This window comes from Megalops cyprinoides, chromosome 10 (assembly GCF_013368585.1).
Source record: "Megalops cyprinoides isolate fMegCyp1 chromosome 10, fMegCyp1.pri, whole genome shotgun sequence".
In the NCBI taxonomy this organism is placed as follows: Eukaryota; Metazoa; Chordata; class Actinopteri; order Elopiformes; family Megalopidae; genus Megalops; species Megalops cyprinoides.
In genome coordinates, this window is record NC_050592.1 from 13,000,517 (window position 1) to 13,020,696 (window position 20,180).

Sequence of the window (20,180 nt, forward strand, 5' to 3'; positions counted from 1 at the left end):
TGCTACAGTATATACTTTGGGCCAATTAATATAGCATGCATGTTATGACCAGATAATGTTTGAAGAAGGGGAGAAAGGGGGATTTCGAGCCACAGCGCGTGACAGAACGTGTCTGCCACCTTCGACCAGCTCCCGCATTGAGCTCAGGCTACAGTACGAGTTGACTGACTATTCAAGGGTTCATCTTAAACGCGAATAATGCTGGGATTCGATGTCTCCACCACTAGCACCGGAGTTTAATTTTGTATCCAGCTGGCGGTTTTACCTAAATCCCCAGATTTGCCTGACCCGTCAATATCTACCCATCATGCCTTTAAAAATGTGCCCGGAATTGTAATGTACTGTCCTGGCTGGATTCCATCACTGTGTTTATTAAATAAAAAACACAAATCCTGCCCGGATATCGGTGGTACGGGAATTCTCTCCACCATTTTAATACTGCCATTGTTATGAACAAAACTATCAGCTAAGTTAACTGTTAACATCCTTCGCTTTAATAAAATCTCTCAGGTTAACAGCTGCTGACGCGTTCTACCTTCGGCGCACTCCTACTTGCATTTCTTTAATTTATGCCGCGAACAAAAGGAGGCACCGCACAACAGTACAACAGACGAGCTGGTTGATACGAATATCCTAAAGCGCCGACCAGGAAAAAAAGTTGACCCAAATTAATTTTAGTAACACAATTAATGTGCTAATCCCTAGCGGATACAGACCAAAGAAATTAATGAGGAATCAAGCTGAGTTTAAAAAAAGGTTCGGGGTTGTCACCGGTTCTAAAGGCAGAGACAGCAGGTGTATCAGCACTAAGATATATTCAAGTTGCAAAGTAAAACGAAGCGGCGAGAAAACTAAGACGATAAAGTCTCATATCTGTAAGGGGAAGCGAGGAAATTACGGAAAACCTTTCACTTTCATTTCTAAAGAGATGCTTGCTGCAGGTGAGTTCTATTTCAAGCCTTTATGAACTATTTCTCTCCCATGTTTCGCATGTGTTGTGTTTACTTGTCAACAGGATATTACTAACCAAAGTACGTCTGAACGATTTGTACTGATTTAGGCTGCAGTTCCTATCCACTTCTTTAGTATTAAACGGTACTGATGTTGTTGTTCCTATCAATTTCTTCTCTAATCAAATGTTTCTTATGTTACGTCAGTGAAGCTCGGACTAGTATGAGCCTCAACCCACTGAGAAGATAAGACAACTACTGTGTTACCTTCACAAACAAATGTAGAACAAAGAGCTGTCAGTTCATTAAGATCCGTTTTTTTTGTTTGATGATGATGATGGTGATGGTGATTATTATTATTATTATTATTATTATTATTATTATTATTACTTAGAATTGATTTAGTAGTTAGTAGCAGTACTGCAGTGGGCTGTATAGCTTACCATTTTATAATTTAGATTTTATGGTTTCACTGTAGTCCAGTGTATCACTATATTGCCACATTGCAAATGTAAATCTACTTCCTCTAAATAAGATGCAGGGATGACCACAACTGGTCAGCATGAAAACCTGGCCGCTTATTCGCTCTACAATAATTTAATCGTTCTGCCCCATTTACCAATAAGAATCCAATATATCCAGATTGTCCGTAGCCTCACGACGTCAAGAGGAAGCGTGACGGAGTGGCGTTGCACATCTCATGCACATGTTCTTTCTCATCCATCCTCAACTATTGTCCTGACCATCACTGTTTCAAATCAGCATATAATCAGACAAATTGACAATCGGCATCAAATATGCTCCAATGCTACACTAAATACAACCGAGGATTTAAAAACAGACAATCTCGTCTGGGACACATTGTGCTACTTGCTGTTTGGGATTTCTGTTCCACATCTATCCAATGCCATGTCACCTTACAGATAATTACATGCATACAGTTAAATAATGATATATTCATAACATTTTGTATAGTTTTTATTTCCAGATAAACACTTATATTAGGAGTAGTATCAGGTTCCTCAATCTAAGAAACATTTTGTTTATTTGAATGTTAATTGTGTTAATGATACCAACAGTTCATGTAGTTCCTAGTCACAAGACTATAAATTTTTTTTTTAATGAAAAAAAAAGATATCTGTGTTTTTATATCCAGTAGTTATATTCAAAATGGTAATGCATATAATTCCTATGAATGATAAACCATTGTGCAACAGCAGGACTAGCTATCTCAGGGCCCTATATGAGATCTTGTCTTAATTTTTATTTCAGCTTGACAGTTTGAGTTTTAAGAGGTACAGCAGTGTCCTTTGCTGGCTAGTGATCTGTTTTTACTTGTGAACAGTGTGCAATCCTCAAGTGTGCAAGCAAGTGCACATTTCGAGTGCCATCACACAAGTACTTGAGGGGTAAGGTATAGGCGTTATTTGGGAGGGCTTGTGCAACACACTACACTTTCATCATTCCAGTGCTGTGCCTCGCAACAACTGTGGCAAAACAACAGTGACTCCATAAAAATGACAACAAACCAGGGAAATGGAGGAAGCAGTGACATCTGGCGATCAAATCACCATCTTAACTAGTAATGTTGAAATACTCGTCTGAAATTTGGTAATCACACCACGCAATTCTGAAAAATCACATCCTCTCCTCCACTGATCTTCCCCCTTTTTTACAGGCATAGTATGGAAATTGAGGGACAGTGTGTGATACAATTAAACCAATGTGAAGGAAGAAACATTGCGTGTGAAATATAAATATAAAGAAATGCACAAGACATTACTTTAACATTAGAGCCCCACTGCCATTAGTCTTCCAGTTCTACATTTTCAGATTAGCAATTTAAATGTTTCATTGTTTATAACTGACCTCAGTGGGCTATCTACATTGTAGTAAAGGACAGTCACTTGTAAATCCAACTTTGTTGCAAAAAAGGCTAGCAATTTGTATTAAGTGTTTTTTTTTTAACTATTGACAATTGCTGCTTGATTACCAAATGCATATCATGGTGATTGACATCAGTTTAGGCTTTCTACCCCCTTCCAACATAATCAGCCCTAACCTGCACTCAACATACCAGAATTGTACTACATAACATCATCCATAACAGCTCCCATCCTGCTTTACTATCCTTTACATATAACAAACCCAATTATGCAGTAAGTCCCCCAGGGGCTACACTTGTACCAGTTACCCCCAGGATATCAACCACAACCTACCATAATTACCCATACCCTGCATAGCTTCTCCACTATATCTACCTCCACCCTGCAGATCTACTGTGCCCCTTACTGCAACTATAATTATCTCCAGGATATCTACCCCCATACCACCATGACTGCCAACATCTTCTAATCACAGGTTATCCTGCCCACTTGCCCTGCCATAAATACCAAAACCTGTGTAATTACCCCAGTCATACCTACCCCCAGGGCATTGACACAAACCCAGCATAACCACACCCCACCTGTATATCCACACCAGTTAGAGGTACCCCATGACATTTATTTAGTTACCAAAGAAGCCTTTGTAACAAAAATAGTCTAAAACCACACCTTTGAATCTGATTATATAATCTGAATATAAAATTCAATCAAATGTCAGAAGCAATCTGAATGAACATCTACTCCTTGAATCAGGTAGGGGCGAAAAAGCATTGCCATGTCATGCTCATTGTCTTGACCTTTAACTGATTGTACCTACAATATTATCTCATACCACACTCACTACTACCCCCTTCAACCACACCTATTCAGCATAACTATCCCACCCTGTATACTTGCTCCTTCCATGACCAATCCCTCTGCGACTTGCACCCTCACAAGCATTCAATCTCCTAAGACTCATAAAATGTAGTAAGCGATACTTTCATATGTAAACATAGTTTCTCCAGACACATTATCGTTGTACTTTTGATATACACTATATGGACAAAAGTATGTATGTGGCCACACCTGTTTTTCAGGGTTTGGGCTAGGCCCCTTATCTCCAGTGAAAGGCAATCTTAATGCTTCAGCATACCCAGACATTTTGAACAATGCTATGCTTCCAACTTTGTGGCAACAGTTTGGTGAAGGCCCTTTTCTATTCCAACATGACTGTGCCCCAGTGCACAAAGCAAGGACTATAAAGACATGGTTTGATGAGTTTGTGGATGAGTTCAAGTGTGGAAGAACTTGACTGGCCCGCACAGAGCCCTGACCTCAACCCCACCAAGCACCTTTGGGATGAACTGGAACAGAGATTTAGAGCCAGGCCTTCTCGTCCAACATCAGTGCCTGACCTCATACATGCTCTACAGAATGAATGGGTACAAATTCCCACAGAAACACTCCAAAATCTTGTGGAAAGCCTTCCAAGAAGAGTGGAAGCTGGTATAGCTGCAAAAGGGGGACCAACTCCATATTAAAGTATATGTATTTGAATACAATGTCATTACAATGTAATGGTCAAGAGTCCGAATACTTTTGTCCATATAGTGTATATCACTTGTAAGTTGAGAATAGTGAATAGTTCCTTGATCTATGAGGCATTTTGTGTAGCTGCATATTCATTCTATTCCTGGTAGCAACAGTGTAAATGTTTAATATGTAGCTGCTCACAAGTGAAGAGCTTAGGGATTAATTACTTGAATGAATAACTGATTAATTGATGTTGATGTTTTATATATTTACTCCATCATTTATATTAGAATTGGTTACAGTAGTGAGAATTACAACAACTGTAACCTTGAATGAGAAAACTGCTCCACTAACCCACATACATGCTCTAATTATTTCTAAGATATGTAACCCTATCCTCTTCACTCTGCTGTGGTACCTGCAAGCCCTACCTATATGCCTCAGAGTGGTAAACTGGTGAGGAGATTAACTATCTCCCTTTATTAGGGAATTGGGCAGATCAGAATTTTTGCCGCAGCTTAGTACTCATCCACATTTGGAAGTTGGAAGGCATTTTCCCCAGGATCAACAGCAAAACATGTCTCTGGACATCTCAACAGAATAATCAAACATCCTCAACAGCTGTTCTGCTCAGATGAGGGCATTCTAAAATAAATGGTCCTTTAAATATTTTATGGTTAGTACTTCAACCAAGGGATGTGGGGCGGTGACTTCAGACAGACATTGACTTGAGCCACCCAAGCATAAGTCTCATATTTCGTAAAGCGTCATCTGTTTGTGCAGAATGTCACATGCATATTTTACTGCTGCATGTCCAGCTTTCCAACAGCGATGGTTAGCACATCCAATCAAACAAATCGCAAAAGCAATTAGGTAATTACAGGCTCAGGACAGATAATGGCTTGACAACCTCCGCCTTGAGCACTTTGTGATTAGCTCAGATTAGTGTTTCAGTTTATTTCAATCAGAATAAACTCTTTAAGAATAGTTCATCTTAATCTTCTTTTGAAAAAGGTGCCAGATTAAATGCCGAAAGTGAAGTGTGACAAAGAGGATTCAACACTAAATCTTACTGACAAGGAAGAGAGGTTTGGTGAGGATCCAAATGTTCAATTTAATTACTGAGGCATTGTTCACATGGACAATGTTCACCTTGTATTTATGTTGCTTTTTATTTTTTATGTTCAACCAGAGACAAAGACTCAATCAAGAGGGGAGAGGAAGAATTTAGAAAACAATAACATTACCTTTGTCTGGTATGGTTTTGTGTGTAGATCACACACCTAAAGCCTGCAGGCTGTGTCAAAAGTGGAAACAGTCCAATTAATTACTTTTCCCTTTAACATGACAGTTGTGAGGTCCTGAAACCCATCTCATTAAAAAGCCAGAAGAATTATTCACTCTTTCAGCCTTCCTGTCTGCCATGCTCCCTAAACACGGGTAGTCACATGTGACGTAAAAGAGCATGCTTCTTTACTGCTTAGCACAACCTGACTCATTAATGCATAGGCCTACATGTACACATACAATACATGATTATTGATGACCAAGCTCAAGGTCACAGATCAGTGACCAAAAAGATCAAAAGGTCAAAACTTTTGAGCCATGTGTGCATTCCCATTCCCAGCCCCTCCTCGTCCTTGACTGGCAGTCCCAGACAGGAATTTGTTATATGCTTTTATGTACTTAATCCTCACAGGCCCTGACTGGATCCATTTGGAGGGAGCACTCATTTAAATCTGTCCTGGGCAGTGGTTCTGCCCTCTCATCTGTCATCTATGCAAAATATTACAGTACTAGCCAAAATCAGACTCAAGGTCATTCCAGCTGCCCCTTTTTGATCTGTTCAATTCTTGGTGACAAAACTAGGAGCAAACTCTGGGTGTTATGGTAATTCCCTTATTTCTGTCACTATCAATATATTATTATTTATGGAACAGTAAAAGGGATATTTTAATTTTTTTCCCATTGGACTGTAACACCGAACCCATGAGGAAAGTAAAGGTACCAGTTCAGCTATGTTATCTACAGACAGGAACAAAGGAAAATTAATCGGGATTGCAAGTATACTGTGCACCAATTATAGGTTAAAGGGGCATGCGCCATAGTGCAGTAAAATTGAAATGCAGTAAAAATCATGTAAAGATAGAAATAATATTTTTTGTAGCCAATGTCGCCTATTTTGATAGCCTAAATATTCAGCCCTTTATAATTATTGTAATGTCTTGTAAGTTTGCTGACTCCTGCAGATTGCAAAACATTAAGGTTAATATTACAAGCACAGTAAGCAGGGTGGAATGTTTTTTGTTTTTCATCAGACTATTTATCCATTCAGCTGATTTTGGACAAATATTGGCAGTGTAGCATACATTATGTTGTATTAAAATATTTCTAATTCATTAAAGTCTTCTTCCTTGGCTTCGTACCAAGGAATTGATTGTTATTCCCCGGCTGTAGTATTTTGTTCTCAGTTTACACAGTATTGGGGAAAACAGATTGTTCATACTGAAATGGCAAATTCCAAGGCCAAGTTGCTTGAAAGAATGGTGGAAACATTTGGTAACGTATAGAGTCTTTTCAGTATATGTTAGATAAAGGGGGAAATTGTGCTAATACTTTGAGACATGATGTAAACGTGTTTGTACTGACATATGAAGAATATATGAATAAATGGATAACTTGACATGTTCATATGCTGAATCATTTTTCCTTGAGATCTCCTGTGGAGAATACTTCTATATCAGTGGGGTGACAGCTTGTACATTAAAAATGCCTCTTCAGTACAGTAGATGTGAGTATAGTTTGGTCAATCAGCTTTCCAGTGACTGGTTGTCTGCAGACTGGATGAATGTAGTATTATATCCCACTTTCCCAGATTGTCATCTCATCCTAAGAAGATGGCAAATGATACAGCAATCAGCATTTTGAGGCCTTGAATTCAAATTGTAATTTAATTCAAAACAGGTGGCAATCTGTTTTGGAATCAAATTATGATTCTGGACTGCCCGTCTTATTATTATTTCAAACCTGCCTGGCAAGTGTAGAAAGAACACTCCTTCTCCTAATGAGTTAGAGAATTGGGATAGGTGGAGATGAGTCTAATTATTTGTTATGAACAAACTTTCTAGAAATGAAATATCTTATTACAAATTCTGAAATCATGCTCTGAAAGTGGATAGCTATTTACACAAACAAAATGATCATTTCCTTGTGATTAATTAAATTCTCTGCAAAAGCACTCAGTACAAATAATTTAGTGATGCTTCTTACTTACATGATTCAGATTAAATAATCCTCTCTGGTGATTAAATCAATTGTAAGGCTAAAACAGGTAAACAGCTAAAACTGGTAGTGGAGCTCACTTATACTTGAACGATGGTCAAATACATGACAATTAGGACAGAGAATATTTAACAGTGTTTAAAAGATGTAAAACAATCAATTTATCGTTACAGTGTCTCTAAATACAAGAGTGTGCTCAAAAAACTTGGACACAGTTTCAAGAAATTTCTCACATGCTGGGACTGTTTCCATGCCCCCCTCTGTCTCTCATTCCAGTCTAAATGAAATTAATTGAGTAAATGTCTCATAAACCAATTCCAATAAACTTAATGTATTGATATAGCCATGACTCATTGACTTCATCTTGGTGTTGCTGTTGTCGTTTTTGCATACTGTGCACATTGTAAAGGAGATTAATAAACAGCTTGCTCCATAAATATAAATAGTCTTATCTCCAGCAGAGCAGTCACTCAGTGATAAGGCTAGTCTGAGTGGACTGTAATAGTGGGTCATTTGTGCTGCCTTGTGTCAGCCAAGGACTGGAGATGTGCACATACCCACACACACACGCACAGGCACACACACACACACACACACACACACACACACACACACACACACACACACACACACACACGCACAGGCACACACACATGTTGAGACGTGTATTCTGCACACACATACACCACATGCACATACATGCTGGTACTCTCTCTCTCTCTCTCTCTCTCTCTCTCTCTCTGTCTTTCTCTCCCCTTCAGATCTACCACATATACAATACAATTTTGGAAAGCTCATTATAAAGCATAATATAATAATAAAATAGCTTTTGGAAGAGGTTGTGTTATCACAAGAGGAGTCACTTGGTTTGTTGTCAAGCACTTTCAATCTCAAAGCCTCATTGCTTTGAGAGACTGAAAGGAAGAATCACCAAAACACCCACACAATGCCAGCAATCCTCTTCCAGTCACACACACCCCTCTACAGCTGCTCTGTTTTAAAACCCTTTAATACCAGATTGAGGCACAGTGTTACATTTTTGACGGGACAGTATGGGAGTCAGGTGCCAAATGTCATAAACAACCTCCCTCACATGCAAACACTCACTGATCTTCCATTGTTGATTCATCTCAAAAATCTTAATTGGGGATTTGAGCTGGGCTTCCAGTCTTTCTCACTCGCAAACTAAGAATAGCCCCTCAGCAAGTGTCAGAGGCTGCAGCTTGCTTTGCACATTGTATTCAGGCTTTGCCTGTGGGAAAAGAGGAACTGACATTGGGACTGTGTGTCACGGGCACAGTGCTACTTTGGTGCGTTGTTTGAGGTTGTTTTCCGAGTAAAACGGATGAAACTTCCATACTCTACCCAGATATCAGAAGATAATAAAGTTCAAACATTTGGTCCATTTACAGTACACATTCAGAATTCATTCATTAACAGCCTCAAATCTGCAAGCATGCTTTTAATACCGTGTGTACCCGAGAAGCTTCATAATTGCAAAAATTGCATGTTTGCTGTTATGTAGTTGGCTAGAGCTGACTAAACGTGTCCATTCGGCAAGAACATCCACTCATGTAATGTAATGGCTAGGGTATCTATAAAGAAAATATGGGAAGTTACTATAAACATTTTGGATATGTGTATACATATAATTAAACTGTTGGCAATTACTTAATAGTTTTGTGACTGATACATGAGAATAAATGTGAATGATCTGCATTGACAGCTTAATCAGAGCATACAACACCAAGGAGAACATGGGCAATAAATGGATCAATCATTTGGTGCAGTATCTGTGGACACTCTGTGGGCCAAGATTCAAACACTCAAACAAGGCCAGCAATGATCCACAGATCTGGATGTAATGTGATGAAATTTCCAAAAACCTGATTAGACTTGTGTGTTGATGTTGGAGTTAAGAACAGAAGGTCAGGTAAATCATGTGGGATTAAGTTATATGAAAAAAGCATTAAGTAAGTGGAATACTTATTTGTTTACACCACTCTGACAAGATCAGTGGGTGATGTCAGGATGATCTGACAGAGCTCTGTAAGTGGATATTGTATCAGATTGGCTCAGGTATTGTTTGTCTTTGCCATTGGTGTATTTGTTAGATAAGTTGTTGGCCAGTGTTGGAGTTTGGTGAGCTTAGGTGTTATACAAAGGGCTTACTTGAGCACCAGACGTCCAGTCAGTCGGGCGAAAAGCAATTGATGGAAGGCGTACAACTTTTTTTTTTTTGTTAAGACAAGGTTGCAGCTGTTCACAATGCAGTATCGATATATTACAACGGCCGAATAATGAACTGAATGTGTGTACAAAGTTGAAATATTCAATTATAATGAAAAGGAATATTAGTGCAATATTTATCGGTGTGAAATGTGAAACGACATAATGTTGGTTGTATTTTCTTTGCTCATTTATTGCTCCGTATTAATTTTATAGCGATCATGCACTATAGAAGTGGTGAGTCATTATCTGGCCTCACAGTGTTGGTAAAACAATACCTCGTAAGGAATCCTATCCGTGCCCGCGGAGAGCGTGAAAGCCGTGCCGTTAGCCGTAATAATAACGGTGATCTCGTGCACCTGCCGGTCTCCGTCTCTAGCAAGTCACCACTATGGGATCAACACTTTTCATTTATGTAAGCTCTCTACAGTTGTACGTGCAAAGTACATATTGTAATGGCAGAAGGGGTTCCGAACTCTGACAAACCTACAGCGTTTTATGAGTCAGCGATTCTATCGTTGTATAAAACCATCGAGAAAGACTTGACTGAACGTACAAGATCGGAAAGTCGTGGGGACGTTGTCAAGCGCCTCACATCGAAGTTTGTCTGCATCAAAAGTCAAAAGTTTCGTGTTGGTTTGTTGGAGAGGATATTCCGCTGAGACCAAGGTTTGAGAACACACACTCTGTTGTGTGCACTACTGCATATGCTGGTAATATGTTAATGATTTAAATTATATGTTTAATATGTTTGCGATGCCGATCATAGTTTAATATTACTGTAGTCCTGTGGGGTGTATGGAAGCGAAGAGAAAGATGATAATATAGTTATTGTGGTCAGGCCTTTCAGCTATACGAAAGTCTTCAAAACACATTGTAAACTCATCAAAAATGAAAAAATAAAACTCTGTTAAGCAAATAAAATAATTATTGTATTGGAATTTCCCAATGAGATATGTAGCTTTCCTGTAATCATTCTTAAAAAACAAAAAAGTATGTAATATATTTACTCATTGTCTCTGAAAAATTCAGTGATTTGCTATCAAAGCGGGGTGAAGGGAAAGCTGTTCTGTCGACATGTGTGGTGTCCAGTGGTTTTAAATAACTTAATGGTAGTCAGACGTCTTAAGAAGTTACTAGTTGCCAGCAGTCTAACCATAGCCTTGCCTGTTCATACCCATGAATTCAATCAACAGTTACCCTTCACTTTCACTTCAGTGAATACAATTGTTACATTTTCACAATGAACACATAATTTGTATTTATTCTCCTTCAACTGTGTCTGTGGAGAGGTTTTATGTAATTGTAGGTCAATATTAAGGACAAATGATGATCCAGGAGCAGGTTTTCTGGAAAGCAGTGTGCTTGTATCTCCATGGCCTCACAGTTACTTTGAATAAACACTGTAATGTAATAAATTTGAGACCCATAGTGTCTTATGCAGGGCCATGTGGGAAGCATGGCGGCTGTGTTTAACAAGTCTGATGCAGCTTCTTTGGCAGCACACAGACGGTGTGGGTGTTACAAATTGTACACTCATGCTTTCAACAAAGTCTGACTGACAGGATCATGAAAAGATCGATGTCTGTGTTCCAATGCTTGGAAATTAGCTGTAACATTGGTAGGAATATCAATTCCACAAATGAATGATGTTAATAATGAGTCACAATGTGGCTTTACAATGCTAATTATATAACCATAACCATTCACTATGTGGGCATAGTTAATATATCATACACAGGAAAAATGATTTGTAAGCATGACTGTACTTGTTTCAGACTTTTCAACTGAAAGGTTCATTCAAGAATAAGCATGAACAGATAAAGTCTTCAGATTCAGACTTCAGATGAAGTCTTTGAGGATGTTTCTGCGCTTTGGAGAAAGGCAAAACATATCCTCTGAGCTTTGAGAGTTTACAGATTCCTTTTCTCATGTTGAGTCAAAGCTACAAGTTGACCTCACAGAGAGTTACTGCCCAGCATTGTCCTGAATAGTCTTACCCATTGGTCTTCCTCATCTCCTTCCTTCTTGTTTTCCTTTGGCCATTTAGTGGGCGCTGAAGTTTAACGGCTGAAAAAGTAGACCTGAAACCCGGGAGAGGATGCACTTTCTCTGAAAAGGTAAACCTGCAAACCTGGAGTTGGTGTCTTAATCATCCTTTGTTCAAGGCCTAGTGTTACTGATCCCCATCTGCCTTACCCTCAGATGTAACCACTTGTGACAAATTAGATGCATAGGCTTACATTCCAACAGCTCTGGCTCTAGTCCCAATTAAAATGTATACCCAGATGACTGTCCTGTCCCAGCGGGAGATAAGGGGGAATTATATGACGGGGCCACAGGATATGCCTCTGTTCACGTGGGATGCCACAAGAGCATATGTAAACCCATGGCAACAGTAAATTGTCAGGCCAAGTCTGACTTAAGTAATGATATGTACGTATGGGGTAGACCCTGATTAGGCAAGTAATGAGTTTTGTCTCTTGTTTTATTGTCTGCTTTACTGTGTATAGTCATCCTGTTGTATGCTAGTGAAGTTCATCCAGTAAACCTAAAGCATGACATTTCTTCCTTATAATGGATCAGAATTCACCAAACTCACTATAATCTTCTGACCTTTGTAAATGCTGAGGAATGTCTGTTGCTTGAAATGTACTGTAATGATTATGACAGAGTTTTATTTTTATTTCTCCATTTTCCTGATTGAACATGTGACTTTGTAATATGTATCACATTGATAACTTAAATGAATTTAAGGTTAATGTTAGATGTAATGAAATCATGTGTTTACACTGTAGACAGTCAAAACAACAACAAAAACTTTTTCTGGGTTTAATGTAAATGAATTCTGACTCCACAAACATCTAAAACATCATTTTAATTATAGTTGTTCTAGGTGAGAAAGATCTAGGTAAATGTTCCTTTTAACAGTTAATAGGAGAAATAAATATGTTTATCAACACCTCTTTATGGACTGATGTGATTGATAAAAATGTTACATTTAGTGCTTGATTGGTGACGATTATTCAGGTTATAGAGAGCAAACTGTCTGCGGGGTGCTTTTCCAGGCTTCTTGCAAGTAAATTTTTTGAAATGAAGGTATGGCCCAGTGAAGACTCAGGCTCGATGTGAATTGTAATTCACCTGTTATGAGAGCCTGCAAATCCACAAACATGATGTGTGTGCTGTAAGGTGCAAGGACTTTCCTTTTTAAATTTAAAATTTTACCACAAACATGACATTTACATGGTTTTGCTGGACATTTTACTTCATGCTGTACAATATGCTTATGCATGTGCATACAAAATATTACCTAATAATTATGGTATTTTGTATAGACATATGAACATTATTTGAAATGAAAGGGTGGTCCAGTGAAGACTGACCTCAGGCCAGATCTCAGCTGTAATTAACCTGGTATGAGGGCCTGCAGTCACCTGAATAGGTGAGTCAGTTAGCAAATCCACAAATGTGATGGCACAGGCCGTGGGTGCTGCTCTAGGGTGCCATTTTCTTGTTTAAATTCAAAGCTCTACTCCATGTATGAAACAAGTATACTTTGTTCATGAATTGAATTTATACAATTTGTTAATTTTCAACAAATTAACTTGAGCCATTACGGCAGTTCAGCTCCAAAAATATTGAGACATCTGCCACTATGTTTGCCTGTGATCCTGGTAAAGTAGATTTAAGGATGGTATTGGAATTGCAGTTATATTCTGTAACATGGAGAGAGAGCAGAGAAATTACTAATGAATGTTTCACATTTGTAATCTCTTTGTGTTGCCCACTGCAGGTGAGAGACAATATGTTTGTGGAGGCTGTTATCCAGTGGGGGGTGTGTAGCATCCTGGTCCTGTGGGTGGTGGGAGCATCTTTGGCTGAGCCCCTGTGGCTCTGCCCTCAGAGGTGCCAGTGCCGCCAAGAGATAATGGAGGTGAACTGCTCCAGGAGACAGCTGACAGCTGTACCCGAGGACCTCTCAGCTGACTCAAAGCACTTGGACTTGGCCCACAACTATTTGAAAGTACTTAGCCGTAGGCAGTTCTCAGTCCTTGCACAACTGCAGGAGCTGGACCTGAGCAGTAATATCATCTCCATGATCGAGGTCGAGGCCTTCCAGGGCCTGCAAAACCTGCGAACTCTCAGAATCAAGAACAACCGGCTGAAGATCATTCCCGTGGGTATCTTCTCTGGCCTGTCGAGCCTCCGTACTCTAGACATCAGTGAGAATGAGATCCTGGTCTTTCTGGACTATGCTTTTCGTGAGCTGGTAAATCTGCAGCAGCTGGAGGTTGGGGAAAATGACCTGGTGTTCATTTCGCATCGGGCTTTTTCAGGCCTCCAGAACCTGCAGGAGCTCAACCTGGACCGCTGCAACCTGACCTCCATTCCCACAGAGGCGCTGTCGCAGCTCCAGGGCCTCACACGGATGCGTCTCCGCAGGCTCAACATCAGCGTGCTGCCCAACAACTCCTTTCGCCGGTTGCACCGCCTGCGTAACCTGACCATTTCACACTGGCCCTCACTGGACACGCTGGCCAGCAAAAGCCTGATTGGACTCAACCTCACCTCCCTGACCATGAGCAGCTGCAACCTTAGTGCCGTCCCTTATGCCTCTGTCCGCCACCTGGTCTTCCTCCGCTACCTTGACCTCTCCTACAACCCTATCACGACAGTGCACAGAAATCTTCTGGGTGACTTGTTTTACCTGGAGGAGTTCCACCTGGCAGGGGGAAGCCTGCTCACAATCGAACCAGGGGCCTTCAAGGGACTAGCCCATTTGCGGCTGCTCAACGTGTCATCAAACCAGCTGGCCACGCTGGAGGAGGGAGCCCTCCACTCTGTGGGAAATCTGGAAACCCTGCGGCTAGATAGAAACCCTCTTGCCTGCGACTGCCGTCTGCTGTGGGTGGTGCGACGCCGCCTTCGGCTCAACTTTGACACTCGCCAGCCCTCCTGCTCAGCCTCTGACATGGCTCAACCCCGTGAGTTCCGTGACTTCACCGAGGCCGAGCTGCAAAGTCTCTTCACCTGCCGGCAGCCTCGCATCCTTGACCGCAAACCCCAGGAGGTCAGGGTGGAGGAGGGCAGCACAGCATTCTTCCACTGTATGGTGGATGGCGACCCCTTGCCCTCCATCACCTGGATGACCTCTCAGCACACTGTCCTGTCATCCACTGGCAGGGTCCGTGTTTTAGCCAACGGGACACTGGTAGTACGATACACCCAAGTGCATGACAGTGGCATTTATCTGTGTATGGCAAGTAATGCTGCTGGGAACGACAGTCTCTCTGTCAGTCTGCAAGTGTCAAGCCTCCCACTCAACCGCACAACCCCTTATTCCTCTGTAGAGGTTTTGACAGCACCCTCCAGCGCCACTGCCACCAACACCTCAACCCAGGTTGCTGACACCTTCCCGTTTGATGCCAAGACCCTGATCATTGCCATGACAATGGGCTTCCTTTCCTTCCTCAGCTCGGTAATCATCTGTTTTGTCTTCATGTTCTTCTGGAGTCAGAGCAGGGGCCAGATCAAGCACACTGCCAGCATCAACTTTGTTCCCCGCGCCTCTAAGGGGGGCGGCAGTAGCGGTGGTGGAGACAATGACGCAGGCAGGTTTACCATGAAACTCATCTAAAATTGGGCTGTAGGTGGCCTTTTCTCAAGACAAAATGTGCATTGACACACATTACTGTGGCCTGCAGCCACCATTGATGTTATTTAGAAGCAGCATAGGAGATCAGGTGGTTAGGGATTTTCTGACTGGCATGAATGGGAAGCACAATTTAAAGTGCAACCAGGGGCCTTGTTAACTCCTCAGCTGATCCTTGCTTATAGATTGTATTGAAAAGTGTGCCACTTTTTACTTTCTGCTTGTATGACACATGCAGAGATCCTGTTTCCAGGAAACCAGCTGCTGAGTTTATCTTTGTTTTTATTACTTCATTGTCTGTTTTGTCCCATGTAAATTGTTATATCAATGCTACAAGTCACAGCTTGTTTTACCATGAAGGTGGCATTTGCTGGGTTTTGGTGGACATTTTACTGAATGCAGGACAGTAAACATATTTACATGCACACAAAGCAGATTATTTTGAAATATGAACAAAATTTAGCTGGAGACACGATGTGGAAATTTTTAAAAAAGGGGAGGATGCGTACTATTTTGTAATGAAGAGGAGAAAGGTATCTCATGCAACCGGTGTATGGTGTAAACCAAATACAGAACTATGTCAGATGAAGAAAGGTTAACTTGTTAATAGAGGGCCTGTAGCATTACAAGTAAAATGACAAAGCAATAGAGTTCACCGTGCCGGCTGCCCTGAATGGTCAATAATGAATCTAATGCAATGTGCAGATGTAGTACATTTTGCACCCTTGAAATAAGATCAAATGTACTGTTCTTTAAATGTATTTTCTTGATTCTATAAGCAAAAAGTAACAGTGCTTCCAATGGCTTACTCTTCTTATTCTGTCAATAAAACCTGCAAATTCTATTATGACCCAATTTGTTTGTATCAGCTTAGATATCATATTATTGGCAGAAAGGTCCAGTAAAATGAGGAAAGTTATAAATTACTGATATATTATGAATTATTATAAAATAATACAGTTGCGTTTTCCCCAAAGATGTCGTAGCTGTCTATCTTATGCATGCACCTATATTTCCACAAAGAATATTTATCACTGTGGAGACATTATTATACTGAACTTAACATATGTGGCTTTAACACTCTGAGACTGTCTCAAAGAATGGTAAACATGAAGCTCATCTGTTTTGGAAAAGAAACAGAAAAATATATATATATATATTTTATAATGCTTAAATAAAGTTTTAGTGTGGCTGATGCACAAACTGCATTTGTTGTTATATATAATGTACATTTTAGCATATTTATTTCATGTATATACTGTATTTCATTTGCTATTTATATTTGTGATATTTTCTTTTGAAATTAAAAATGTATGTTAAAAATCAATATTTAAACCCTTATAACATATTACACTGTGTTGGTGTTTTTTGATGATACTCTGACCTGGGGCAAGGCTCAGTGCTGCTTAAATGTATGTTTATAAATTCATAACAGCTGCTTACATGTATGTTTAGATCAGGAGATAAACAATAAAAGTGTTTTGTTCTTTTACACAGATTGAGCCAGATGAGCTGTGTTGTAAAACAGACGAAGCAAATATGTATCTAATGTAGGCCTATTTACAATGTGAAGAGTGAGCAATGAAATGAATGGCTTGCTCACCATTCAGGTAAAATTCTTCATCTGTATGCTGCAAATCCAAAAAGTCATTTTAATAAATATTTTTACCGCCATTCCATGGAACAAATTGCTTTTTTATGAATAATACACAAATAAGTGGTTTTGTGGTAATAAACATAGCTACAAGTCAGAGTTACCTCTTAAGGAAAAGTTATCTCCCTGGTTGGTCATCATTTTACCACCAAACCAAGCTACTCCGTACTACTGATCAGAGAAGCACAACATCAGTACAGAAGAAAAAACCATGCAGTGTATTGTTCCTTCTGGGCCTCACATTACATTACATTCATTTAAATTATGTTCATTGTTCCACTGTGGACAATTGGCTGTCTAATACACCCAATGGAACCATGCAAATTGAATTTTACATTCTCAGAAGATGCACACAATGAAAGTGGATGTATAAGCAGTGTGTCTGGAACAGGTAGGTTACTTCTAAAGAGATGTCAAGCAGCACAAGTATTTTTATTTGGTTTTTAAATGTAAAAACAATGTCAATTTCTTTTGGTCAGTCCTGAAATGTTTTGTTTCCTTATTAAGAGATGATGCATGCTTTGCTGGTTTTCCTTAGCGCTTATAAGGGAAGAATTTGATCTGTGCAAATTACCCTGGAGTTTTATTCAGTATGTTTCAGAAACTGCCTTGTGTTAATCTAATGTGTTTTGGGGTTTTTAAAGTTGTACAGGATCACCTCATGTTTACAGTATTTAGGTTTCACCACCCTGTATTAAAAATCCTGAAATCCTAGATAGAAATCATGGCTGTGATATTCATATATTTAGGGGTATGACAGAATTCTGAAGATCGCATCAGACATTCTGCATCAACTTCATTGTAACCTGCAAATCAATATGTTGGTTGGAGAATCCAGACCAACTTTCAGGGGTATAAATCCCTGATTGGCTGACTGGCACTGCTTAATTCTGTATGATGCCATATATGACAAGTGTGTCATATATGACACCATACAATTCTAAACTAAATATCCATTGTTTAAACATAGATTGTCAACATTGTTTCAGGAGCATTGTGAACAAAGTGTTATCATGGCCCCACACCACTCCCAATTCCTTCAGATCGAAGCATTGTATTCAACCTACATGTAAAATTTCCTACTGTGCAGAATTCACAGCAGGTAGTAAAGTAACACCAAGCAACCCTATCCTTCCATTAATGGCAATCTATAAGAATGTTTTACCATAACCAGTTAAAATGTGTCTGTATAAACTGTCCTGTCTCTCCCCAACTCACATGTATTTCTCATTTATGCTGTCTTTTTTCAAAGGTGTCAGTCTGGTCTCTTAATTTAGATTTATTTACTTTTCCATGATGTACATTTAGTTGATCGTGCAGTTCCCCCCACTGCACTACCTGTGGTTTAAAAGGTTGGATGCCAGTTACTAGTAATTAGCAGTGATTCTAAATATTCACAGAATATATTTACCATGTCTCCTTACACCAGTTCTATGAGCAGTATCGAAATATATGACTGTAGTTTGCAGTGAGTTCTCCACATTCCCTCCAACACGTTGGAGTACTTGAAGTATTGTTTTTAGCTTGTTGAATTTCTGTTTTTTAATGTCACTGAATCTTGCCTATTCTTTCCAGTAGTGTGACCTTATTGGTTTGTTCACATAAACACCACTGATATTTGATTGTTTCCTCTGTTTTATGGGTGAAGATCTCTAATTGTTGTTGTGATAGATGTCCCTAAAATGTGTACAAAATGCCCAGTCCCTTCTGTGGCCATATACATACACTTTTCTGCACTGGGATAAGTCTACTGCACATTCACACTGGGTATACACCACTCCTTCACTTTGTAATACTGTAGCCTTTATTTAGATTACAACCAGGGGGTGGCGCTAGATCCTGGAGGTTGGAGTTGCTCCAATATTGCTCGTATAACTTTGAGATCCTCTTATATGTACTACAGAATTGTATGTTTGTAAATTAACGGCACATACTGTGAATGGTTTACCATGTTTTACAATTCACAGAATTTATGATTATAGTTATCGTAACAATAATCTGATGCTCAGTAACATGACGAATGAGACATTACATTGCTTCCAACATTGCAGTTTGGTTGCAGACACTTTGATTCTGAGATGTATGATCCAGAATGCGGATTGATCAATGTTATCCACGTACATGGCTGGGTTTTTACTGAGGCAGTTGTGGATTGAGAACCTTGATCAGTGGTAGAAGAGCAGTAGTTACCCCAGAAGTGAATCACACTGGCAATCTTTCCCTTACAAGCGTTGCCCTTTAATAGTTACTATGACCACACTCGTTCCGACACTTGTTAGCAATAATTATAATCGTTATTATTAACAGCAACAACAGTACTGCGCCTGTATCATAAAACAAGCACATAATGTAGAATATGACGTTTGTATAGTAGCCCATCAGTGTATGAACAGGAAATTGCCACAGCAATGTCCTATGTCTATCCTATACGTGTTAACAGAATCATCTGTTATTTATTGCACGTTACAGTAGCCCACTTTTCAAATTGACGAGTCAATTAAAACTCGCGAGCTGCACACACGGCAGAAATATATTGTCGATTCATCTCTCTTGTGAGCGTCCAACAGTTCACTGACAGATAATGATTGACTACAATTAACGGCTCCCTTGAGAGTGCAGAATGCAGCCGTTTAAGTGATGACACATCGCGATTAAGATTAAGTCCAGTGCCGGTTATGTAGCCTACATATCTTAGTTTGTTTCTAGGTTATAAGCAGATTCTTTCAAATGATCATAAATGTGCACCATTTTCATGTTTCAGTCTGAGTAGGATAAACAGCTACAGGCTACATTGGAAGAAGCAAGAAAAGCAAATGATAGGGCTATGATGGGGAGGGTATTTTATCTGATCACAGTTGACCAAATAAAACAGCCAGTAGCATAACCACAGAAATGATCACCTCGTAGCTTACGTCACACGGTCATAAAATCATTCAAAAGGGACTAAAAGCATCAGGGAAACAAATTCTGCCCATAACGTCTCCAATAAATTATAAATCCATTTCTAA

At 39.6% G+C, this 20,180-nt stretch overlaps 1 protein-coding gene across 1 annotated transcript; it reads left to right on the forward strand.

Moving 5' to 3' along the window:
- The first annotated feature begins 787 nt into the window (after positions 1-787).
- On the forward strand, positions 788-15,503 carry lingo4b (leucine rich repeat and Ig domain containing 4b). Its single transcript, XM_036537860.1, has 3 exons — positions 788-941; positions 11,913-11,982; positions 13,659-15,503. The coding sequence occupies exon 3, from the start codon at positions 13,671-13,673 to the stop codon at positions 15,501-15,503; it is 1,833 nt and encodes a 610-aa protein (XP_036393753.1). The 5' UTR covers positions 788-941; positions 11,913-11,982; positions 13,659-13,670.
- The last annotated feature ends 4,677 nt before the right edge of the window (positions 15,504-20,180 follow it).

Excerpts from the sequence above, each read along its gene's own strand:
- lingo4b (XM_036537860.1), top strand. The coding sequence starts at position 13,671 with ATGTTTGTGGAGGCTGTTATCCAGTGGGGGGTGTGTAGCATCCTGGTC.